At 43.7% G+C, this 26653-nt stretch overlaps 1 protein-coding gene across 1 annotated transcript; it reads left to right on the top strand.

Moving 5' to 3' along the window:
- Positions 1-26200, top strand: AHCY (adenosylhomocysteinase). The gene is made up of 10 exons (XM_033153301.1): positions 1-28; positions 3610-3800; positions 5498-5573; positions 8144-8296; positions 13619-13731; positions 14448-14655; positions 15570-15657; positions 17427-17544; positions 23590-23784; positions 25261-26200. Exons 1-10 carry the CDS (start codon positions 1-3, stop codon positions 25390-25392), a joined length of 1302 nt encoding a protein of 433 aa, XP_033009192.1. The 3' UTR covers positions 25393-26200.
- Positions 26201-26653: the final 453 nt, after the last annotated feature.

Below are 26653 nucleotides of genomic sequence, written 5' to 3'. Positions count from 1 at the left end.
ATGTCCGACAAGCTGCCGTACAAAGTTGGTAAGGGAGCCTCGTTGCATGTTTTTGTGCGTTTTCACTGGTCTCTGTGCTTAAGGCCTGCAGAGAGCGAGCGGGCGAGCAAACTAGCGTGCTCCCGTTTTTCATCGCGGGTGGGTGGGTCTGGAATGGTGCGTTTAATTTCTGCCATGTTTCCCCCTCTCTTTTTTTCGTCGTGATGTTTTATAGGCAAATGAAATTTTTTCTGCACCTTTTTCATTGTTCTCGCTCCACTCCCGCAACCATTTTTTTTAAAAAAGTAGAATTTTGAAATAATAATGATGGTGCTAAATGTAATCCCCCCCTAGCCCAGTTCTGGTGTGCGGGGAGGGCTTATTTTTTTTTCTCCTTCCCGTAGTCCAAAATGGACTTTGGTTTAGCTAGCTAGCGTGTAAGTTTCTGAGCAAACTCCATGTGGGCTCAGGAGAAAGCTCGGCTTCTGGGAAATGTAGTCCCTCTGACCATTCGGCAGAAGGTTCGTTTCGTGGTCGTGGAGCCCCGGGGACTGCATTTCCCAGAATGCTCTCGGGTACCATGCTGTCAAGCCGTCGCTGCTGCTCCCCTGCGTTAAGCACGCTGCAGGTTTCTATTAATCGCCTCTGCTTAGGGAGAAGCCTGGCTATTTTGAAATACGTGGGTAGACCCGTCAGAGACAGAAGGGGTTTTTGGAAATGGAAAAAAACCCACCCCGTTTCTCCAGTCGCGTACAATAAAATGTTTCGCAACGTCATAATCTGCTACCTTTGCAGAAGGGGCTTAAAACTAGGGCAGAGGCTTAAAGGGAAAGTTGTGCAATAGTGTGACTACGTCAGAATATCAGGCTCTGATATACGTTAAGAAGATTCTCCCCCCCACACTAATATTTCTTTATATTTTTAGTTTGGGCTTTCCCCATCTTGCCTCTTCTAGCGATGCTTAGTGTATCTGAAGACAGCTGAAACAATGATCGACAGGCAGAAGGCCTGTCATGTGCTTAAATAAGAACTGAAAATTGAAGCTATTGATGTATTGAGAAAACGTGGAAAAAATCTCTAGGTTTCACCATGCAAATCACTGGGATTCACTGTAGCTGGTCACCAAAAGATCTTGCTACTCTGTTGCAAGTGTGCTAAAGTTAGCTATCTTATATAGTACCAAAGTGTGAGGATCTTAAAACTACCCTTTCTCTATTTTCCATTCAAGTATTGAAGTATCTGAAGTTTGGGTAGGGCAGGGGAGAAAACAAGACATCCCAGTTCTATTCAAGGTTAATGCTGGCATCCCAGTTACCCATTAAGTGGTTTGTATCAGCACTTTTGTTTCTCTGCCACTTCAAAGGTTTCATGTCATTTACCTGATGCAACATTTACCAGTCTTTTCTGAGTTCATTCCCACAAGAGTCTCTCATAAGATTATGACACACAATGTAGTCAGGTAAGGTAAAAGGTAAAGGACCCCTGGACGGTTAAGTCCAGTCAAAGGCGACTAAGGGGTGCGGCGCTCATCTCGCTTCAGGCCTAGGGAGCCAGCATTTGTCCACAGAAAGTTTTCCAGGACATGTGGCCAACATGACTAAACTGCTTCTGTTGCAACGGAACACTGTGACGGAAGCCAGAGTGCATGGAAATGCCATTTACCTTCCCACCGCAGCAGTACCTATTTATCTACTTGCACTGGTATGCTTTTGAACTTCTAGGTTGGTAAAAGCTGGGACAGAGCAACGGGAGCTTACTCCATTGCGGGGATTCAAACTGCCGACCTTCCAATCAGTCAGGAACCCACTCTTTTTGGCCTATGGTTTTGTGGCTTAGTCTAGCAGAAACGGGCAAGACAGAAGCCTCTGAACTACAAAGGGCAGCAAATGTTGCTGAGAAGACAAAATTATTTAGGTTAATGAAATACCTATTTAGGTTAATGAAATACTAGTAAGTGCTGTCAGAAGACAACAGAGGTATTAACAGTGCCAAATCCTGCCTAAGGTTCTTTCATATGTTGTGATGAAATAGTGCCCAGTGGGATGGGTCAAAGTCACAGATCATAGTGGGGCTGAAATGTGTCCTCTGCCTCCCCCTACCCTTACCACCTACTTAAACCTTTGTTTCCTTAACATTTGAATGCCCATTTATTTAACCACCTTGGTGAAGTCTTGGCTTATGGTTGCCAATTCTACTTCCTGAATTATAGTTACTAGAAATCACTGCAAAGTGTGCGTGCCCTACTATACCATGGTGTTTTTGTTGTTGTTGTAGCCTCCCCATCTTTTAGCTCTAGCAACTGACGCAGCAACTTGCTAATGTCGTCAAATTTATAGGGTGCTGTGAAGCCCTTGAGTAGCACTTGTGCAGGAGGAAAAGTTGACATTGCCATGCACATTATTTTAAGAACTGCTATGTCTACTTAGAACTAAGTCCCATTGATTCCAGTGGGGCTTCTTCCCAGGTCTGCAGCTTTACTAGATCCAGATCAGAGGTCCTTCTAGCTAGTATTCTGTTTCCAACAATAGCTAGGCAGGTGCCTCTACAAAGATAACAGGCAGGATACCTTGAACTTGGACAGTAGACAGAACCAAAAGAAGTAGATGTGCACTCAAGATCTCTGCAGAAAAGAAATATGTGGGGTAACTTTATGAGATCTTACTTGCAGTGCACATATTCTTCTGTTCACTCTTTTGGATCATGTAGGCACCAAGGTGTTTTAGTGCTGCAGATCTATATGGTCTTGGCCACACAGAATGACAGTAAAATGTATGCCCACCAGTGTCAATGATGGATGTATCATACTACCTTTAGCTTTTTGAGGAACCACCTTTTATTGTGGATGTTTGCACCTGAAAGGCTTTAAAATGGGATCTTCTTTAAAAAAAAAGTAAAACGGGATCTTCTTCATATATATTTTTAGATTTCTCTGAATATTTGTTTCCTGAGCTCTGTTGGCTGGCTGTCCCCTTCTTTTTTTAAAAAAAGATTTTTAAAGATCTAAGTGCTTGGCAAATGAGTTTTCCTGTATTTTCTGCAAGATTAGCATGTGGTGTAATACAAGCTAAGTGATGCTGTGTCATAAATGTCTAATGTAGCAATGTTTGGAAAATGAAAGCTATATTTAGTTGCAAAGAACTTATGGTTGGGGTTTATCTTGCTTTTAGTTCTTTTAGAGCTGACAAATGCCCTCAGTCTTAAAAGTATTCCTTGCAGAATGTTGCAGTTCCATGGAACGGTCCTCCCTCGGCCCTTATTCCAGAAACACCTTGCTTCCAAGACTTTACAGAAGAAATTGCCTGGAAATGATGGTTTCTTGTAACTCAGAGAACATTACACCTAAATTGGATTACCTGTATATGATTTTTTTAATTTTAGTTTTTGTAAAACGGAGGTAGAATTTAATAAATCTCTTAGCATAGTATAACACAGTGTATGCATAAGCTCTTAACCAAAAAGTTTCAAGAGAAAATGAAGAGGGACTGCTGCTTCTCTCTCCCAGCTGCTGCCAAATGTCTCTCTTGATAGCTTCATAGCAGTTGTGCTGCTGCTGCTGTTAGTGGAGAACCTGAATGAACTACAGTTTCATGAATGCCTGTTCCAACCACCTGTTGCTCCTTATGCTTATAGCTGACATCAGCCTTGCAGAATGGGGTCGCAAGGCCCTTGAAATTGCTGAGAATGAGATGCCAGGGTTGATGAAGATGCGGGAGATGTACTCTGCAGCAAAGCCACTGAAAGGTGCTCGGATCGCTGGTTGCCTACACATGACTGTTCAGACTGCAATTCTGATTGAAACTCTGGTGGCGCTGGGTGCAGAGGTAAGCATGTTTTGGATTCCTTCTTTAAGGAAGAAAGAGAGGAGGAATCTCGTTGTTGTTGGCTAAAGTGGAACAAAATGGCCCAGACAGTGTTTGTTCAAAAAATTTAAGGGAAATGTCAGAATAAAAAACAAAACAAAACACTAAAATGTGAAGTTGTTCTGAAAAAGGAAAAAAATTAACTTGTGTTTCCCTTAGTAAAGAGGACTACTGACCCATACCAAATGGAGCATTTTCATGCATCACGTTTAAGTAAAGCCACAGACTCTGAACACAGGTCTTTTGTAGGTATGGTTAGCCATTAAGAGTCATAAGTATAGTTGGATTTGTGTAGCTGTTGAATAAATAGCCAGTGCAAGAGCCAGATCAGTACTGCAGCATGAGGTTGTGTGTTTTTTTTTTTAAAACTTTTTGCTCCTGCTGCAGTTCCAATCCTGCTTGGGCTTCTTCTGCCCTGGCTATTTGTTAAACAAAAAAACAGGTGGACCAATCTGGCAGTCTCTAGATCATGGGTAGGCAAACTAAGCCTGGGGGCTGGATCCGACCCAATCGCCTTCTAAATCCGGCCCACTAACGGTCCGGGAATCTGTGTTTTTACATGAGTAGAATGTGTCCTTTTATTTAAAATGCATCTCTGGGTTATTTGTGGGGCATAGGAATTTGTTCATTTTTTTTTTCAAAATATACCGGTAGTCCGGCCCCCCACAAGGTCTGAGGGACAGTGGACTGGCCCCCTGCTGAAAAAGTTTGCTGACCCCTGCTCTAGATGTTGACTGGCTGCAGTTCCCATCATTCTTGACGATAGGCTATGCTGGCTGGGGTGAGTGAAAGTTGGAGTGTGACAACTGGAGGGCACCAGGTTAGGGAAGGCTGAGCTAGGCAATATGGAACTATGTGGAAGTCACTTGGAATTTATTCCTGATCATGCTTCAGAGCAGTCATAGTTGGCCCTGAGGAAGCACATTAGGGAGTACCTCATTAGAGCAGCAGTGCTGGCTGTAGGGATTTAGATCTGCTGTTGTTTTTCTGGTGTAATGGAAGTTCCATCTCCCATAAGGATTCTAGCGGTGGTAAGAATAGATTTTCTCCCCACCTGAAGTATAGGCTGAGAGCCATCATTAGTCATTAGACACACTGAAATTGAAGACGTTATGGTCATTGATTCCAGTAGGTCTGCTATGAGTTTGAGTTTGAATACCACCTGTAGTTCGCAGGGGGATTGCATGTGATCGAGAATTCTGTTCACCTGCAACTCAATTTGCGCAGAGGTATATTTAGATGCCAACTTTGCTGTCATGTTGTTGACTGCCCATCCACCCAAGAAGAAGCAAATCCGAGAAAGGACATAGAATTCAGTTTCATATCAGGTTAATAAAATCTTGATTGGACCTCGAAAGGGGGGGGGGGAACATCCACACACTTGTATTGTAAGTTAGCTCCATTCAAAGCTCCAGTTACATCCTGATATTTAGCAGATGCATTTTAGAAAGGTTTTCTTTTGATGCAGGTAATGGTTCCCAAATCTGATTAAGCTTCAATTTGTAAACAATTGTTTCCTGTTTCTTTAAACTGTTTTGCCTTTTAAATGAAACATGCAACAGTTGAAAGGGTTTGGACATGCTTTGTTATCTCTGTAGAGGAAGGAGGGGGGGAAAGCACCCTTATGGTTTCTGGATATAATTTGATTTCTTTTGCAGGTGCAGTGGTCCAGCTGCAATATTTTCTCCACCCAGGATCATGCTGCTGCAGCTATTGCCAAAACTGGAGTTCCTGGTAATATGTTGCTTTGATAACACTTTAACTCTTGTCTGTTTCTTTTGCTCGGTCCAGCCCAATGACTATCAAAGAATGTAGCGTAGAGGGGTGAATTTGCCAGGCTAGCACCAGAGCAGAAGAAATGCGCCTGAGAGAGATTTCTCATTCTGAATGCAGTGCTGACAAGGCAAAATTCTTTTGGTGTGTCATCCTAGCAAAGAAAAACTGTTGGTGAGAAATGGCTAAGCATTATAGTTCATCAAAAAGAATGAAAACGTAGATTGGGGTAGGCAATCTGCAGCCTAGGAACCAAATGCAGCCCTTGGGGTCTCTCCAACTGGCCCTAAGAACTCTCCCCACTGCTACACCCCTCACTGACCCAATTCAACCCCCAAGTGTTTTGCCTGGTTGGAGTGTGTCTTGGGCTCTGATAATGACTTATTTGCCAGGATAGAGGTGTGTGTGTGTGTCTGTGTCTATAGAAACTAGCCTACTGTACAAAGGTAAAAATTACACTCATTGGTTCCCCACTGTTGCCCTGCCTACCACTGGCAGGTAGTCCTTGGAAGGTCGCTGAGAAGGAAATGCATCCCTAGTGGTGAAAAATGTTCCTCACTCTTGATGTAGGTCGGGTCGACAAAGTTTTTGTGACTTGGGCTGTTCATGGTCCTGCAGACGCTGCAGTGGGCTGAAGTGCACGCATGAATGCGCAAGCAATATTTCCTGCGCTCCTTCTGGGAGGCGTGCGCAGTTTCCCATTGGCTGCAAGAGCTCCCTGCAGCCAATGGGAAGCCGGCCAGCATCGCAGAAAGCTGGCTCCGCTCTGCTCTGGGCCGGTTTAGCGCAGCGCACAGGAGCTGACCGAGTGGGCAGCGGGGGTCCCCAAGCGGGTGGCGGGGGTCCATGGGCCAGTTAAATGACTCCCATGGGTCACTTGTGGCCCATGGGCCTTAGGTTGCCGACCCCTGGTGTAGGTTATAAGCTGCAGGATAAAAGTAGCTCTCAAACTACAGAAAGCTTACTACAATAGTATGCTACTATTGACGATGCTGCAGTGGCTCTGAAGATGGTACATTCTGTTTAGGAGTCCTGCGTCCTGACTATTTGCTTGAATATATAGTGAGAACCCCCTGCTCCCTCTTTGAATGATCTCATTGTATGAAGTCTACTTAACTGTTGATATCTGTTACTGAACAAGGGCTTAAGTAAAGTGGTCTGCTGTTTGCTAGTGCTGCATGTTGGACAATAAGAACACGTCAACGTATTTAAGGATATCTTGGGAATTTCAGTAGGTGCATCATTGCTTACTCTTACAAGAGAGTGTCAAACTTCACTTGTCCAAATTGCCTCTTCCACACAACCAAGAAAGGTACAATCCTCTATCCTAGATGGAGACTTATGAGAAATGGAGATACAGTATTCCAGATATCTAGTTGCTCCCTATTCAGTAGTAGGTGCAGCAGCTTTTTTTTTTTTTTTTTTTTAAATATATGATCCTCCCCAATTCTAATTTGGTTGCTTAAGGATACAATCCTTAACACACTTTCTAGGAAATAAACCCTACTGATCTCAATGAAACCTTCAAGTAAACATGGTTAGGATTGTACTACAAGTTAGTAATGACTTAAGTCTCACAGGTTTAAATTGGGATAAAATATGTCTTAGTCTGGGATCTAACCTGCTGATATGCATCCTATGGGCTTCATTAAAGGCCTCAAAATGTGGAAGCATGTGTCTAGGCACCACACCAAAACTAGCAAATTCATTGCAGCATAAGTTGGTGAACCAGACTCTAGTCCATAAGAAGTTGTAAGGCCACAATACAATTGTTTAGTCTTCAAGTTGCTGCAAGACTTCCGTTGTGTTTGCGGCAACAGGCTTAGGCATGGCTGCTAGTCTGGAAGATGTCAAGGCATGTATTTTGGAGGATGAACACTCTCCCTGCAGAAGTGCGAGTCTTAAGAGTTGACGTGTGAAGTGAGGAAAGCCAAAGGGATGTCAGCCATGCTCAATAACTCTGTACATCATTTTCATGGAAAAGCTGAGATCTTCTTTAGTTGAAGATAAAAACAGCCAATCTGCCCCCATCTCCTTCAAACCCTTCCTCCAAACCACACCTTTCCCCTCCATACCTGCTGATGCTACACCTAAGTAAGTGTTTATGAAATTTAAGTATACGTACTGCCCCTCTCTCTGTTGCTTCCACAATGTCAATTTAGATTGCAAGCTACTCGGGGCATGGACCTGTCTTTCTGTTGCTCTGTGACAGTATGGCATGAAGAGCACCAGCGTGTGAATGTGTAAGAAACTGATGGATTCTGGTCAAGGTCTTTAATGTGCATGATTAAGTGGTAAACTCTGCTTCCCTGTCCAGATGTAATTATTTTGATTTCCAGTTGTTTATGCAGAGATGAGTTTCTTGTTGCTTCAAGGGAAGATTGCTGATATAACTATCAGGATAGCACATGTTTTCATTTAGCTCTTGAAACTGCATTCAGCTGAATGTAGCTGACTTGAAGTTTTTTAATTACCTTTCTGCTTAATTACCTCTGTGTTTTAATTGCCTCTCTGTTTTGACTTGTGCCTAGTGTTTGCTTGGAAGGGGGAAACAGATGAGGAATATATATGGTGCATTGAGCAGACCCTCTATTTTAAGGATGGGCAGCCCTTGAACATGATTCTTGACGATGGTGGAGACCTCACCAACTTGGTCCACACAAAATATCCACAGCTCTTGAAAGGTAATTGTATGTGGTCTTGCATAAACATTTAAAATATGTAAAGCGCAATGTAAGAATGAAGGAAGCTGCCTAGTACAGATCCAAACATTGTCCCAGCAAGCTCAGTAATATCTAAACTGACAGGCAGTAACTCACCAGGGTTTCAGACGGGGGGCATTGCCAACTCTATCTGGAGATGAGACCTTACACTACCACTGAACTGTTGCCCTTCCTCCTTGAAAGTCCCTGGTTAGTTCCCTTCCACTATATCATGCAAATAATCCAATGTGATTGAGGAATGCTATCCAGAGGCACTGTGCGCACTGACCTAATTAGCAATTCTTTCCACTTGAAATTGGTAGAAAGGGCTATACAAATCAGGCCATCATGCATGCAGGCCTCCAGGGAGGGAGTCCACATGATACTACTTCAGGTGTATGGTGCGGTGGATGTGTTCATGCTACAACACCACTGAGTCACTATCTAGGTAAATATCTGAACTGTCCTGGCAAGTAAAGAGGAGCCCTTCTTACACTTGCCTGCTTCTTGTAAGATTTTGCAGACTAGTAACTTCTGGGTGCTTTGTAGCACGGCTGGGTTAATCTTAGCTATGGCTTGCTGAAGCAAGCCAACACCATGAACCGTGCTGTGGAGCAGACTTGTTTCAGCAATTCATAGTTAAGCCTATGGGACTCTCAAGAGTCTCCTCCAGCACCATAAGTGAGTTTTGTCTAGGTCTGGATGCTTCAGCAAGCTGCAGTTAATCCAAAACAGAAGTGAAAGGTTCCAAACCTTCCCTTCTTCAATGCTCCCGAGGCACACTAAAGAGGTGTGAGCCCCTTCCAGCAGCAATAAACAATGTTTTTGCACGGTGTCTATTAAGCCGTTACTTTAATAGATGAATTACTTAAGAAATGAAAGTAGGACAAAAAAACATGCTGGCAAAATTGAGCAAGATTGGATGCTGTACTCATCATCTGCTAAGCAGAGAGTTCAGTGTTTCTGGGTACCCCCACTCACCCTCCTGCCAGTAAAACTCGCACATCCTTTCTGCCTTCATGCCTTAACTGGCAGAAACTTGTAAGAATAAATGCTGAGATTCTCAAAATACGAGGCAGCATACCTACACAGTTTCTGTGATTGTACAGTGGTATAGCAGAAGGATTCGCCCTTTGGGTTTTTAGTCTGGAGGAAGCTGCCTTGTTAGATCTTCTTATCTGTATATTTTAGTTACAGTACTTTAAGTGCTGCTGCCTTGGGCTTTTTGTGTTTGTGCTAAGGGGTTCGAAGCTTTCGGAAACACCAGTCAGACAACATACAGCCAGGGAGTTGCTTGCGTCAAATGGTTGTGTGCTGCGTTTTAGTACCTTGGTGAAAAACACCCTCCTGTGTTATTTTCCTTGAAATAAGAGGCACGTGCTAACTTCGCATACATAAAGTTATGCAAGGAACAAGGCATGGTTAAGATTAAAGCAGCATTGTTACCAAGCCCCAAGAAGTTACTAGCCTGCAAAATCTTATGAGGAAGAGGAACAAGCATGATAGTAAAGAAAAGAAAAGAAAGGAGGTTTCAGGCTAGAATTGCAACTATGCCTTTTTCACTTTCCTCTTCTCCTGCCCCCCCCCCCTGCTTGCCTTCCCTCTTCTCAACACCAAGCCATAGAGCAGAAGTGGGGGCCTCCCCCCATTTTAAAACATTTTCCTGCACACTGCCACCTGAGCAAGCCCCACCCTCTGCCCAGAGTGTTTTGAGGCCTGTGCAGAGTTTGCATGGAGTGGAGAAGAGAGCAGAATTGCCCCTAGTTAGCCTCTTATGGATTTTTAAGCCCTCTTGGGGCAGGATGTAAGTTTCAACAATAAATAAATTCACATATAGCTAGGCGGATTTTTCAAGAAGGTGAACAACAAATAGCCGTGAGCGCTACTGAAAAGTGATTTTTGCAAAAGGCCCACTAGAGGGGGGCATTGCACTTTACACTGCGGTTGGAAGCTAAATTCCACCCACCCACTTTGATGGTAGCAAAGTAAAAACATGCTGGGAAATATTTTAAAGTAATATCTGTTTCAACAGAGCAGAGACCACATGACTGTTAGCTGAGGGCAAAATTCTCCCCATCACATGTCATGGAATGATTAGGGTCCATCCATAGATTTGTCTCTTCATGTAATCTGCTACTGATTGGCTGCATGTGACCAAACTGTGCTCCTCTCTCCATCCCGTGATCTGCTGCCAATTCCCATTATTTAATAAGACGCCAGTGTTTTCTACATTTATATTATTAGATTCATATGCTCCTGCCCTTCAACGTTAAAAATTCTGAAAGCAGCCTCTCAAACATCTTGAAGGACGCTGATTCATTCCAATCCAGTTTCAGGCCTGGGCTTGGCATGGAAGGAGCCTTGGTCTCACCCTGGCAGATGGGATGGCTTAAGCCATGGAATGGATTTGGTGTGTGACCCTATTAGTTTGCCTGGATCTCAAAGTTTCCTTCCCGTGTCAATGATATAGTGTTTCTCTAGGTTTCCTGGTAGGATTGGCTAAGAAGCAGTGTTTCCAAAGAAGAGGAGAGGGAATTTTAGACACACAGGGAGCAGAGCTGTCAACCTTCCTTTTTTGCATTGGGGAAACGGCCGTAGCTGTCAACTTTCCCTTTTTTTGCAATGGGAAATGGCGCTGGAATAAGGGAATTTCCTGCAAAAAAGGGGAAGTTGACAGCTATAACAGGGAGACACTTTTAATTTCCCCTTGGTTAATTATTATTAATTTAAGACTATTATTAACTTAATACTTGCACTCTCTTGTGTGTGTGTGTGTACACACTGAGAGAAAGATACCATATACCATATACCTGTACTCTGTCTTTTGTATTTGCGGGTGTTGATGATGAGACCAGGAAGCATTAGGATGCTTCTGGCATGTCCCCATAACTCCTCCTCTTTGGCCATTCTGACATTTGTTGGGTCATTGGAGAGAAGTGAATGACATTGAGGGAAGTCCCTGGGATCAATGTTCCATCAGCAGAAGCATTTCATCTTGTCAGAAGGAATGGTCCTTCTCTTCACTCTGTGTGCTGTTCTAGGGGTTCTCTTGACCCCCCCCAGCCAATTTTGGGGAACCTGGTGGGGGTTGAATCCCTGTTGCTAAAGCAGAAGTCATTGCACAGAGCTTCTGTTGATGGGACTCATTAGGTGAATCCCACCCTAAGTCTTTTTGTTCATTTCTTTTGATCTCACCCCTCACTCGGCCCCCAGCAGTCTCAGACAATTGGGCTGCTCCTGATACTAATGGAAGGTGCTTTGTTAGTTTTGTCTCTTAAAAACCTTAAGCTCGCTTTCCCTCCCTCTCTATTGAAGATTATATCTGTTCTTTTAAGAGCCCTTTCAGATACAAATCTTCATCCAGCCACTAGATGGTATTTATGGTCTCTCCCATTTCGAAGGACCCAGGTGTTTGTGTCTTACATTAATCCTGCCAATATAGGTGAAGATACACTCTGACCTCTGAAGGACTACCTGGTTTTTCTCAAACATCAAGATCCTTGATGGCGACCATTACTTTCAGATGGAAATAATTTATTAAATGTAACTCATCCACTAAAATGCCAACAGGACTGCACTTCTGTGGTCGTTTTCTTTGCCTAGACCAGGCATAGGCAACCTTCGGCTCTCCAGATGTTTTGGCCTACAACTCCCATGATCCCTAGCTAACAGGACCAGTGGTCAGGGATGATGGGAATTGTAGTCCGAAACATCTGGAGAGCCGAAGGTTGCTGACCCCTGGCCTAGACCAACCAGCCTCTTCCTTTCCACTTCTTTGAGTCCCCCTCCTCTGTTTGGTTTAGTCCATGGGTTTAATCCATAGTGCAGTGCCTGTGGGCTTATCCATTCAGTAGAAAACATTCTTGTTAAATGGGTTTCATAAATTTTCTGTCACAGGACCCCCCCCCCCCCAAATCGCTTAGAGACACCTGTGGAATTGGCAGTAATTCCTGTCTTTTCATCTGCATATGAAGCTGCGCATTAACCTTTGTAGTAGTCATTTTGTTATTTTAAGTAAGCGCCATGTTGTAAATATTTGTTTTTGTTAGTGAGCTGCACAAATTTTAAGGTTACAGGCTATATCAGACTTGGCATCTCCCTTGCAAGAAACAGGTGGGAAAGTCTTTATGGAGGCCTGGGCCGTCTCAGTTATGCATGCATGCATCCCTACCAATCGGCCCTTCACCTCCTTCTGCAACTGTAATTGGATAACTACCAGCTGCCTTTTCCAGAAACAAATACTTAAGCACCGCTGTGTTGTAAACAAGTTAAAGAGCCATTAGGGGAGGGTAGCATTTTTATGCAATGCTATCCATTGGCCACTTTCTGTTCTGCTAGGCTGCTTTCATGTGACTTTTCCCTAAGTTCCCATATTATATTTGAGCTCTCATGCCATGTAAAAGTCACTTCTGCAACTATAGTACAAGTTTAGTGCTTATTTCCATTTTACTTGCTTCCAGAAGACATCCATTTGCAAATAATATGGAAATGGGTGCTAAACTTGTACTATATTCCACTATAGTTCCAGAAGTGGCTGTTACATTGCATGAAAGCTCAAATATAATACAGGAACTTAGAAGTCAGGAAAACGTTGTGGAAGTGGAATAAACGGCCATATGGATGCAGCCTATTAATCTGCTGTATTGCATCATAGGATTCTTTTCAGAAAAGCAGTTCACCGAACATCGCCTCTCCTGTTCTGATGGCCTTGTGTCACAAGTCCTAGTTTCATCCTGATTTGTTCCTTTCCCCTCTGTTTTGGTCCGTCCACCTTGTGAAGTAGGGAGGGATGTCAAGCTACATAATGAGACTCATACTGCAAGCATGGAAAACCTAGTGGTCCTTCAGATGTTGTTGGATGACGGCTTCCATCAGCCCCAGTCAGCATGGCCAGTTGTAGTCCAGCCACATGGAGGTCCACAGGTACCCCCAGGACTACCTTGTCAGCTGACAGTGGGTCTCTAAGGTCTCATGCAGAGGTCTTTCCCAGCCATGCCACCTGAGGTGATATTGAACTGGAAATGCTAGAGGAATGAATTGCCCCAGTGAGGCTGCCCCTTCAGCTTTGTTGTGAAAGCTTGTTGTCAGAATATTATTGGATATGAGTTAGGATACTGTGTTTCATGTTCTTAACATTCTGATACAAACCTAGAATACTTTAGACTCGACCTTTTATGAAGAGGGTTCCTACTACTAGAGAAGTCCTCTTAAGAGGACTACTAAAGATGGCTGCTTAGTGTTGGTTGAAATCTGGAGATCTCTGCTTGCAGCATATTGTAAACACAGTTGGATTCTTCCTTGCAGGAATCAAAGGAATATCTGAGGAAACCACCACTGGGGTCCACAATCTCTATAAAATGCATGCCAAAGGGGCCCTGAAGGTGCCAGCTATCAATGTTAATGACTCTGTCACCAAGGTAAGGTCACTATAACTCTTCTTCTGTGTTGCCTCTCCTTCCACAGCTGGTGACTGTAACAGCAGGACTTGTTCTTCCTTGTGTCTCATTTTCCCTCTTGAGCCTTCACCTGCCATCTGAAATGATAAGAGCTCAGTAATGATTTTACTGTGACGAGCTGCTTGTCCACAGAACAACTCATCATAATTACTGATTTGTGATGGTGGTGGTCTTTTGCTTTGGGAAGAAGGGGTGGCAAAGCCTACTGAGGTGTGTGCTTCAGAGAGTGCATCTGAGCAGTAAGCTAGTAAGTCATTCCCCACAGCAAGTCTTTTTGGGAAAAGATGCATAGATTTCCTTTGAAGCTATAAGCTTTTGCATTCAAGCTAAATTGCAGCGGGGGCACACTTCTTAACATCTGTCAACACTTGCAACAACTTTCTTCTCTGGGTTCCTGCAGCATTTGTGTCGAAAACATAGTTTGGATGCAAAATATCAAAGGCTTCTGTGAAGAAACCGCCTTTCTTTCACCACCCCTGAAAGTTGGCACATTTTGCCAAGGAAGACTTCAGTGGAAGAATTATGGATAGTAGAAGTTGGGTGTGAATATGCTGTTTTTGGCAACTGATGAAACCTGGATACATTTAGCCTACCTCTAGCATTCTGATGTGGTTGCTTCATGCTGCGATCATCTTTGGAAATTGCTTCAGTTTCTCAAATTCTGCTTTCTTCCCTAGAGTAAATTTGACAACCTCTATGGCTGCCGGGAATCCCTCATCGATGGCATTAAGCGTGCCACAGATGTCATGATTGCAGGGAAAGTGGCTGTTGTGGCAGGCTATGGTGATGTTGGCAAAGGTTGTGCACAAGCCCTGAGAAACTTTGGTGCCAGGGTCATCATCACAGAAATTGATCCAATCAATGCACTGCAGGCAGCCATGGAAGGTGAGAATTGAAGGACCGTTTGCTCAAGTGAGTCATTGCTCTTAGTGAATCCAGCTAAGACATATGTGACATAGGCCCATTAGAATGAATGGGAGTCCCAAATCTGGGGGTCAATGCTTTAGGGTATATTGTTTTAACCCTACGTATGCCACCCTAAGCGCTTTGGGAAAAGGGTTGGGATGATACAGCTGTGATAGATACTTAAGAGCTGGCAAAACAGGCGACATACACCTTGTTTATGGATGCAGGTGGCGCTGTGGTCTAAACCACTGAGCCTCTTGGGCTTGCCAATCAGAAGGTCAGCGGTTCGAATCCCCGCGACGGGGTGAGCTCCCATTGTTCGGTCCCAGCTCCTGCCAACCTAGCAGTTTGAAAGCACGCCAAAAAGTGCAAGTAGATAAATAGGTACCGCTGTGGCGGGAAGGTAAACGGCGTTTCCGTGCGCTGCTCTGGTTTTGGTGTTCCGCTGCGCCAGAAGCGGCTTAGTCATGCTGGCCACATTACCTGGAAAAACTGTCTGCGGACAAATGCCAGCTCCCTTAGCCTGTAAAAGGAGATGAGCGCCGCAACCCCAGAGTCGTCTGTGACTGGACTTAACTGTCAGGGGTCCTTTACCTTTTTACACCTTGTTTAAGGCAACCATCCCCCATGGTCTAATAGTGAAAGAGAACAGATACATTCTGAATCAGAAAAGGCAAGATGGAAGGTGGGTCACCTGTTGGATCTACAGGGCCTTTTTGTACATTACACAGGGGAAGCCAGAATCTCTTTCCCTCTTTCAGTCTTATAATACGCATATTTGCTGCATTCATTTTTTCACGTTTGGAGGTGTAGCTGTAAAACTTGAATGTGTAAGGTGCAAAGAGGCCCACAGTTACAGTTCAATGTATCCTTTCCCTTCTCCTTATTTCCAGGTTATGAAGTTACAACAATGGAAGAAGCTTGCAAAGAGGGCAACATATTTGTTACCACCACTGGATGCTCAGAGATTGTGCATGGGAGGTACTGTACACCTTTTAGCTAGTGACTGCTATCCCTGTGTGTGTTAGGAAACAGGAATTGTGGAAGATGGTATTGCAGATATTTCTATTGCACAGCTTGGAAAAATAGGATGAATAAAAACTACTACTCCTGGAATAAACATTGTCCAGACCGTAAATATAGTTCCAAAACTTTACTAACAGAATTTTCTTCAAACAGACACAAAACAAATAAGTGATACAGCCAAATAGTTGCATGAAATCATGTGCTTGTCCAAGCACAGGTTCAGCTTTTTATAAATATAAAATACTATTTATTATCGGAGTTGACAAACAGAGCTCTGTCTCTCCCACAGATTCCATTAGCCTGCATTCTAGCCTGAAGCTGTTTTCTCTCCAGGAGAGACATCAGCATGTCTTTCCTCTACAGTGGCTGAAGAACAAAGGACTCCCTCAAAATGGCGATTTGCAACTCGGTACCTTACTCATGTGATTTAAGGTTAAGCACCACATGAGAAAGTAGAAGTGCAGACATACATCAACGGTTAATCATCAACTCATTAGGTCCTCAAGCAGCTCTCTTGTTTATCTCAATGGAAATCCCCCAATGTTCCCTTTAGCAACACACATACAGATTCATTTTCTATTCAATGTACAGTTAAGCAACACATGGTTCATTGAAACAGCTTTTGTGTGATGGTCTTGCTATTGTCTTGCTCCCAATGTCATTTTCTGCCTATGGAACTAGATTAAAATGGCGTATCCCTCTAGAATTTGTGTTCTGCGGATATAGGACTATTAACTCCTATCAGCCCTACCAGCATGGCAAAGGATGATGGGAGTTGTAGTCTAAGAGCTCCTGGGGGGCAGAACACTGACTGTTCCTGAAATGCACCAGAGCCTGTTCAGCTGCTAAGACAATTTAATCTGTCCAGACCCCAGTTCTTCTGGATATGTCTGGAGTATTTTGGTTCATAGAAGATATAACAGCATGTGGAGTTTAAATCTGCATTTCATCCCTTCTGTTCTTGATTATGCGACAGGGACAGAGAATCTGCACCACTCCAGAGGTTGTTGGGAATCAAACTCCCATCATCCCCAGCCAGTGTGGCCAATAGCAAGGGATAATGGAAGTCGGATTTAAACAACATCTTGAGGGCTGCAGTTTCTCCATTCCTGTTCTATAATAAGCCTGTAACCAAACCTGCTGAACCCTACCAACTGATTGGTAGCTGACTATGAACCAGGAGAGAGCTGAGAACTTTACTGGTTTCACAGGCTGCAAAGAGGTAATTGGGCCAGGCTGTGACAACAGAGGAAAGATGGGCTTTACAGTAGGTTGTAGCAAGATTAGCGAAGGTGCATTAGAATGTGATGTTGGAATTAGATCATCTTCCCAGTTCCATTTTTAATATGCTGGATTTGGGATGCTCTCTGTTGGGAGTGACAGGAAAGCACAAAAGGGCCTCCTAGTGTGACTAGGGCATCTGAAAAAATACTGGTAAGTGAAATTCTTGGGACTTGTATTGGTCTGTATGGACCAGTCCTTGGGCCGAGGGAATGCATAAGACATCAGACCACAACTCCATCAAGCAAAGTCAGGTTGCTGAAGGCTACCTTACATCCTTGCCATTTTAAGCAGATCTTTTTAGTGGTCAAGGGACTTAGTTACTGGGATGAAACCCTTCCCAACTGATTTGTGGCCATCTTCAAGCAGTGTTCAGTTCCTTGGGTGCAGGACACAATGAATTACCTTCTCCACAAAGAGCTGTGTTGTTGTTTTCCTTTCAGGCATTTTGAGCACATGAAAGATGATTCCATCATATGCAACATTGGACACTTTGATGTGGAAATTGACGTGAAGTGGCTAAATGAGAACACCGTGAAGACTGTGAACATTAAACCCCAGGTGAGTGAGAGTGAACTTAGAACACAAAAGATCCCATCTTCAAGGAACACATTCTTGGGAGGATAAAGTCCCATGAAAGAGAGTGTGGCGGCTATGCCAGAAGTGGAGAAGGGGACCGCATCTTTTGACAGCTTGTTTCTGGTGAGCACTGCCGAGGTGTGCCCTGTGCCTCCCTCTCCTGTGGGACATGTGATGAGCAAGGGATGAGGGGGCTGCGGACGAAAGAAAGTACCTTATTTTCACAAGGGCTGGGCCTATGCAGAGACTTTTAGCAGAATACGCATTTGGGGTGTGGTGCCGAGGCACACTTCGTGGGTTTGTGCAGATCACCGGAGAGCTTTACACAGGTATGGTTCTTAAACAAGCTAAACTCTCTTCTAGCCCCTTATCACCACAGGGGAGATAAGCAGCATTACACCACTGCTGATCTAAATTGTTAAAAGTTACAGGCTGGGTTGAGAACCTCAGGCTCCAGGTGTTGAATGCAACCCACGAGGCTTCTCTGTCTTGCCCTCTGGTTTCTCCTCAGATTACACCCCTCATAGGGTACCCTCCTTGGGTGTTTTTGCTGGGCTGGAATATGTCTTTGAACTCTGATCATGCCCGTTGCTTAGGTTTGTGTATTGAACAGGGGTCAGCAAACTTTTGCAGCCATAGGCCGGGCCACTGTCCCTCAGACCTTGTGGGGGGCTGGACTATATTTTGGGGGGGGGAATGAACGAATTCCTATGCCCCACAAATAACCCAGAGATGCATTTTAAATAAAAGCACACATTCTACTCATGTAAAAACACGCTGATTCCCGGACCGTCTGAGGGCCGCATTTAGAAGGCGATTGGGCTGCATCCGGCCCCCGGGCCTTAGTTTGGGGACCCCCGGTATAGAAGCTACCCTACTCTACAAAGGTAAAATTTAAAATTCACGGCTGGGCCTATTTTGTCTCTAGACCTTCCTACCACAGACATGTGGCCCATAAATGGATGATCAGAAGGGAATGTGACCCTGCCCCTGTTTCGGACCAATTCTGTGAGCCAGAAGGCATCAGCTGTAGGAGGGAATGTAAAAAGCAGCAATTATAGCTCTGGAACTCTGGAAATTTATTTATTTTCACTCACGAAAAAAATGTGAATAACATTTTAGAACCTTGCGAGTTCATGCAGACACTTTTTGAGATGGAAGGGAGGGATGTCTAAAGTATTTTGTGACGCACATAAAGTATAATGAGGTTATCCCTGTTTCTGATCAAACACTAGAAACTCATGGTGTACTTTTAAATTAATTTATATACTGCTTAATGTTAAAGTAGACTTCTGAGAAGCTTAGAAGTATAAAACCAATTACAGGAAATTCCATAATTAAAATCTACAATTAGATTGGAAGATTAAAATATAAATATTGAAAAATAAAAGCATGGAATAGCAGAAACCCATTAAATGTGCACACACACAAACACACACACACACACACACAGAGAGAGAGAGAGAGAGAGAGAGAGAGAGAGAGAGAGAGAGATATTCAAATTAAAACAGGAGACTCGGGTCCCTGGCAGATACCTTTCTCAGACACTTCTCTGAAACCAGACCTGGAGGCTGGAATGGCTCAATTGTCCATCCAGCTGGAGCCCACTCCTGAATGCATAACAGGATGAAAGGTGAAGTTTTGTTCCTCTTGCGCTCTTCAGGCTGATGTTGTTAATCTGCACACCTTCAGTAAAATGACCTCAGCCTTTTAGGATTAGACATGGTCCCATTTTAACTGCTTTGGGAGGCCTGGCTTGTATTAAATGTATATTAGAAACCAGCCTGGCAAAACTCACTTTGTGCTGCAACTGCTCTGGGTTGTGTCATGATTTTCTACCACGGATTTGCAGTTATGGTTAGTGTATCCTGTCAATGGCAAGTCCACATTTCCCTCTTGTCCCTTTCCTCGTTTGTTCAGCTACTGGTTTCCATTTACTCAAAGGTGGCTGGAGGCCTGGAGCTTTTCAGAAACACATTGTCATCCTCTTCTTTTCTTTTCTGAAGGGAATATATGGAACGTTTTTCCAAGGCAACGTGCTAACTGGTTCTGAAATATTCCAGGTGCTGTGAATATGATACATCTTTTAGCGTGGCAACATCAGAAAACACTCCTTCCACGTCGTGCCATCTAACATAAAAAAACAACCCTCTCTCTTTCTTAAAAGCCACAATACGCAACCTAAGCAAGGGCACTTGTTGTCAGAAGAGTAATTGGATCAGAGTGTGAGGCATACATGATTGGAACCATCATAATGGAATTCCTATGGAAAAACCTTATTCTGTTAGAACCAGGCTTTTGAGCAATCTCCATCAAAGATAACCTATGCAAACTGTTTTCGGCTCCCTTTTCGTGCGTGCACATGCACATTTTACTGAAACATAGGCTGCTAGTCATCAAGAACATTTATACTGAGGTTATTTTTACATGGAATCCAACCCATCCATATACAGTGGTACCTCGCAAGACGAATGCCTCGCGCAACGAAAAACTTGCTAGACGAAAGGGTTTTGCGATTTTTTAGGTGACTCACAAGACGAATTTTTCTATGGTCATGCTTCGCAAGACGAAAACGTTTCAATGCATTCCTATGGGAAACTGTGCTTCGCAATACGAAACGACTCGCGGAACGAATTAATTTCGTCTTGCGAGGTACCACTGGTGGTGCTGATGGGACAGTTCAGGTGGAGTCTAGACAGGCTGTTCTCTTTATTGTATCAGCTAACCCTTAAGAGCCAGGTAAGCACACACTCCTAGGATGTGTGCATACCCCCCCTCTGTGTGTGTACGTAAATATTATTGTTGTTACTATTGTTATTTCATATATTGATCTATTTATTATATTAGCACCCTCAAACTTCATGTTGCTTGGGAATTCTAATCCAATGAGGTACTTCTGCTAGTGCTATGTATGGTTTCTGCTTCTGCAAGTGAGCTCCTGTCCCCTTCCCCATTTCTGCTCTGGAAGGTTGGGGTAACTTGCAGAACACATTTAGTGGGGCATGCTAGGAGAGGAGAGAGGAAGAGGAAGTTAGCATATTACACCAAACCTGTACTGGCTGCCAATTAGTTTCCAGGCTCATTTAAAACCGCTGGTTTTGACCTATAATACCTCAAGGACCACACCTTCCTATATGAGCCTACCTAGACCCTGCAATCATCCTCTGAGGGCCTAAATGAGAGGTCTGGAGGGTGGCAACACAAAAATGGCCCTTTTCTGTGCTGACTCCCTGTTTGCGGAATGCTCTCCCCAGGGAGGCACAACCCCAGCATAATTACTTACAAATACATAAAACAAAGGTACAATGAGCAATTTTCTTTTATAGTGAAATAAGCATAGTTTTGTACCATTTATGATAGATCTTTATTTAATAGGATAAATTGTAAATCAAGAAACACAATATAACCTGTCATCTGTTCAGTTTTGATCAAAAAGCATTCTCCCCAGAACTCTTGTATATATTTATATGACCACATCATGTGAAAATAATTTCCTTGTTCTTCACAACATTTACTATTTCTCATTTTTTGGGGAATATTTTTAATTAGTTCCAGCATGGTATGCCATCTGCTCATAATTTTATAAGAAATGTCTCTAGCAGACACACTTACATAGATGCTTTGTGGATCCAAATATCTCCCTAGTCCTCTGCTATCACCTCTCTATGCAGTCTTCCTCCCAATTCTGCATATTCTCCATTTTAGCATTCAGCAAACATGGAAGCTTGGTGTATCGGTTTTTGCCCCATTTCTAATGAATCACCAGCTGATGATTCTTCCCTTTTCTCCTGCTTATAAACTTCACCTGAACCCCATATGCTTAAAATACCAAACTGTTTCCACTCCCCACCCAACCTTTGGACCAGCCTTCTCCAGTCTTGCACAATTAAAGTGAGTTAAAGGGCCCTGTCACCCAAGGAAATACACTTTTTAAAAAAAGAATTGGATGCTTTGTGGTTTGGAACATGATGGGGAAATGCCCTGAAAATGTGGACTGGGTGAATGAGTAATGGGAAGAAATATAAACACCCCTCAAGCAAATCAGGACGAATGCTTATTGTCAAATAGTGACCCTGCAAATAAATAGGAATGAATAAAGAGGCTCAATAAAGACCTGATATATATCTAACCTCTGTGTTGGCAAATTGAGATGAATGTTCAATTAAGCAGGTCATCTGGAGGATCCCCAAACCTGCATTTTCTAGTACACTGGAAGCATAAATGGGAATCCTCACTTGCCTTCTCTAGTGCTGCCATACTGCTTCTTAAGTAGAGCCAGTGTGGTGTAGTGGTTAAGAGTGGTAGACTCGTTATCTGGGGAATCGGGTTCGCGTCTCCGCTCCTCCACATGCAGCTGCTGGGTGACCTTGGGCTAGTCACACTTCTCTGAAGTCTCTCAGCCCCACTCACCTCACAGAGTGTTTGTTGTGGGGGAGGAAGGGAAAGGAGAAAGTTAGCCGCTTTGAGACTCCTTCGGGTAGTGAAAAGCGGGATATCAAATCCAAACTCCTTCTTCTTCTCTTCTTAAGTCCAATATCCGGTCCAGAGTGTCTGGTGCAAGCTCGTAAAAAGATGAATACCTCATGACAGTCATAAAATGAGTGCTGTGTGTTCCTTTCCAATGAGATAATCATCTTTCTTTCACTTTTCTAGGGCAGGAGCTTAACTATTGTTTCTCTCTGTTGCGCCTATGCCTCTGGAGGTTTGAATAGGGCTCTGTGGGTTTCCTCAATCACCCATTCATCATAGTCTAGTTCTAGTCAGGATTGAATTAATCTGTTAATTTGCGAAAGGCAAACTGTTTTCATTGAGGATAGTCTGCAGACTTGGATATTCAGTGCCCAAATAACTGTGGCTCTTTTGCTTCCTTCGGGTGTGTCAGCTCCTAGACCTTTTTCCTCACTCCCATCTCTTTCTTTGCCATTCTTGCTTTCTTGTTTCACTGAAAAATGGCAGCTGCTGCCATTGAGGCGGTTGCCTCATAACACCGTGACCTGAGATGTCTGTTGTCCACAGCATCTACAGACATCCACAGGATGAATACCTTCTAAAGCGGCACAAAAAAATAATCTGGCCACAGACTATTATTTTTTCACTGGATCTGTGAAAAGACCCATGTAGCCCCACACCCTGCCTTGGGGAGTAGTGCCTTCCCTTTTAGTAAACAACCTGCTATGAAGAAGCTTAGGCTTTGTCATACAGGGCAATCCCTATGCATGCTAAATTCCACGGTGTTCAGTAGTGCATGAATCAAGAAAGCACATATAAAGATTATGACCTTGATTCCTTTAATCCAGAGTTGTTTGTTCTCAACCAAGAAAGGTTTGGCAGACTGAAGCATTCTGAAAAGTCATTTGTCTAGGAACCGTACTGCCACTTACTGTATATTCTGGCGTATAAGACTACTTTTTAATCCAGGAAAATCTTCTCAAAAGTCGGGGGTCGTCTTATACGCCGGGTGGAGTATCTGCGGTCAAGTATATCTCAAACTCTATATTTTAACTGGAAAAGTTGGGGGTCGTCTTATACGCCCAGTCGTCTTATACGCCGGAAAATACGGCAATAACCTTCTCAAGGGACATGGTTCTTATCATTCTTTAGATTACATTTTAATAGACTGATTGTGTAGATAATACAGTGAAGAAGACTGGAGAAGGGCTGAATCCCTGACATTTTCAGATAGGGTTCTGGGGTGCCTGAACCAGAGAACCATTGCCAGTCTGTAGAGCCTACACTGTCTGTCAGTGGCTTTTCAGGGTTTCAGGCAATGCTGAACTAGATGGTGGCTTCCAATGTTCTTTCATATCATGATCAGTTAACCATTTTCTGCCTGTTCTGCAGTAGTTGCTGAACTAAGGATTAAAGCTTTTGATCCCAAGGTTTTTACTCCCCCCCCCCAATGCTATCCTCTTCCTCATGTGCATCATTCCCCACACCTGGCAGCCTAGCAGAGCTTGTAATAATGCCTCTGTGTCTTTCCCCGACTCGCTCTTGAGCTCTCTCTGGGTCTTTTTTTTTCCTATTCAGGTGGACCGCTACACGCTAAAAAATGGCCGCCACATCATACTTCTAGCAGAAGGCAGGCTGGTGAACTTGGGGTGTGCCATGGGCCACCCTAGCTTCGTTATGAGCAACTCCTTCACCAACCAGGTTCTGGCACAGATAGAGCTCTGGACACATCCTGACAAGTACGCAGTAGGAGTCCATATTCTCCCGAAGAAGGTGAGTGTTCAGACTTAGGCCCTGTGCTTCTTTGGATGAAAGTGGTATAAAAGTAGTTTTTTGTTGGGGGGGGGGAGGAGGAGATAAACTGACTTGAGACTCTGGAAAGCTGCTGCCAGTCATAGTAGACTGAAAAAAGTTCTGCACTGATTGAAGGCAGCTTCCTATGCCCCTTGATTCGAATGTCAGTGAGTTTATGGCTGTGATACGATTTGAACTAGGCACTCCCCAGCCCTCAGGTCCTTGCGACAACTGCTCTTAATTGCGCAATGTAATGATTGCCAACAATGCTTCCTCCAGCTGTTGTTGGATCTCGGCTCCCATCATCCTGGACCATTGACCGTAATAGCATGGAATGATGGGAGCGCCATAGTGGCTACCACTAGTCTAGAAAAGCCTCATACTTTGTACAGTATCAACAAGCTAACCTGTGCGCTAGATCATATTTAAATATGTTTACAACTTCTGCAAAGAATACTTCTTTAGACAGATTAATCTTGCGTGTCACGGGTCAAGAAGCATTGCTCAAGGGTCTTGTGAGTTTCATTTTCTGCTTTGGCGTTGCCTTGCATTCCTGGAAAACATCAATTTGTACCGAAACCCTTTGCTTTCCAAAGGGAGTTGGTGCACAGAAGTGTTTCATATGTAATCAAAGGAGAAATGGGAGTTTGTCCTCATTCTTTGTTGTTCCTTCTGGAGCCCAGTTGTAGCTTGTTCTTTTGTATAGGCATGATGGATAAAGGGGAATACGCAACTGCTTGAACATCTGAGCAAAGGCAGTCACAATCTGTTCCTAATTGTCCAAGTGTCCATCCTGTCTCTGTCCTTTTTGCCATTTTATTTTCCTGGGTTTATCCTTAATTATGAGCGAATTATTAATTATCAGTGAATTTCTTTGTTCTGAAAGAGGATGGGGGGTTTGAGAGATGTAATAAATTACTAAAAACAAAGAGTAGTCTGGCCTCAATTTTCTAAAACAAGACCATGATTTTGACAAGATGGTAGTTGTTTGGTGCTTGGCCTAGGCTTAGTCGTCTTTGAAATTCAGCCAGAAGTGATTAGAAAAGATTTTCCCTTTGGTAAATAACATAAACCTGCGCACAGCCAGCTGATACACATATTTGCTGGAAGAGCTTTTCCTCTTAGACTAGTCCCCTGGGAAGATGAGTCCCAAATAATTGAGAAGACTTCCCCGATGAACCTGGAGTCACTATGTGTCAGCATTACAACAATCTTGGGATGCTGAAGAAAATTTCGGCAATTGCACAGTGTGCACAGCCTTGGCTCATTGCCTGTCCTTACCAGGGAATGGGGCCATATACCTCATTGGGTGTGTGGGTGTATGCTGCTGCCAGTCAATGTAAGCTAAATGGACCTATAGTCTGATGCAAAAGAAGGCAGCCTCCTCAGCTCCATAGTAGTACAGCTTAGTCTTTTACATCCTTTAAACTATTTCCTCCCCTTTCTTTCTTTCAGCTGGATGAAGCTGTGGCTGCTGCTCACCTGGATAAACTTGGCGTGAAGCTAACAAAGCTGACCGATAAGCAGGCGAAGTACCTGGGAATACCCAAAGACGGCCCCTTCAAACCAGATCATTACAGATACTGAGCAGCTAGCAGGGCCCCAAAGATCAAGACACAGGGACATAAATCTTTCAAAGTGCTTGCTTCCCTGCTGGGATTCAGCGGACGGCTCCACCCCAGTCACTTTTTATATATGAATTTAATAGCGGTTCTACATCGTCACATTTTGCTCTCCCCACTCACATCTCAGCCCATATTTCTTTTTTAGTGAGAAGTCCCCGTGGCTTTCCCCAAGCACTTTCTTTCTCAAACAACTGTGCAGCTGGCTCCTCAGCAGAGCGGTTGCCATGCTGGAAGGTCTACGAGGAGCCTGCAAATTCACTTATCTTCAGGTCTGTGTTTCCAGGGGCGGCTCCTTTGCATCTTCAGGTACCTGGAGTGATCCTTCCCTTGCCGTTGTAAAGCACAGGCTACACTGCACAGCAGACTTTTTACCTAGCTGCTGCTACATCATGCCTAGATAACTGGAACTTGGCTGGGGTTGACCTGAAACAAAAATGCAGGATTTGCTTGCATCTGCTCACTGGATCTCTCGGATCACAGATGCTGGTCCAGATACAGCTTTTGGGCAATGTAACATGATCCCACTGTGCATATATAGTCTCCGTAGTAAGAAAGGACTTGAATGTGTCCAGGGAGGCAACATCTAGAAGCAATTTCTTTTGTGTGTAACAAAATTATAAGCCTGGAGCCAGGGGTTGGAGCAGCCAGTTCTCCAAAGATGCCAGTGGTGAATGTCTACTTGGGCCTAATTTTTGAATCTTGTGCCTGTCATAGTGTCTTAAAACAAGTTTTCTTAATAAAATCTGCAACGGTTGCCTTGTTTTTCTTTATGATATACATTGCTGTCATTTCACATTGTCATCTTAAACATTCACCTATTTAAGGCCACTTTTAAGCAGTCGACTTTGTCAATATTCTGTGAATATATAGGGTTGCATCCAGAGTAGAACCATTGGAATCAATGGATTTTTTTTTTTAGTCATGTAATGTCCACTAATTTCAGTGAGTCTGCTCTGGTTATGACATTGTTGGCTTCAGCCTGTAGTCCTTTTCTGAAGGCAGTTCTGGTATTACCCAGCACCATATCCTGTGACAGTGAATTCCAAAGAATGACAGCATGGGAGGTAGTCTACAATATTATAGCGATGGCTCAGGGCAGGCACTGATTTTCACGCACAGGTGTATGGGGTATTTGAAAAGGGAAATTTGAGTGCTCATTCCCAAAATGTGGAGTCTAAGGGTGGAATTCACTGTTGTGCAATGATGAACATTTCATCTGCAAG

This window comes from Lacerta agilis, chromosome 6 (genome assembly GCF_009819535.1).
Source record: "Lacerta agilis isolate rLacAgi1 chromosome 6, rLacAgi1.pri, whole genome shotgun sequence".
NCBI lineage: Eukaryota > Metazoa > Chordata > Lepidosauria > Squamata > Lacertidae > Lacerta > Lacerta agilis.
Note: the sequence above shows the minus strand (reverse complement) of the source record. Positions and strands in the feature narration are given on the sequence as shown.

Bases quoted from the DNA above. Each gene is read 5' to 3' on its own strand.
- AHCY (XM_033153301.1), top strand. From the start codon at position 1: ATGTCCGACAAGCTGCCGTACAAAGTTG. The intron at 3,801-5,497 runs GTAAGCATGTTT...TTTCTTTTGCAG, and splicing joins TGGTGGCGCTGGGTGCAGAG to GTGCAGTGGTCCAGCTGCAA. The intron at 17,545-23,589 runs GTGAGTGAGAGT...TTTCCTATTCAG, and splicing joins CTGTGAACATTAAACCCCAG to GTGGACCGCTACACGCTAAA.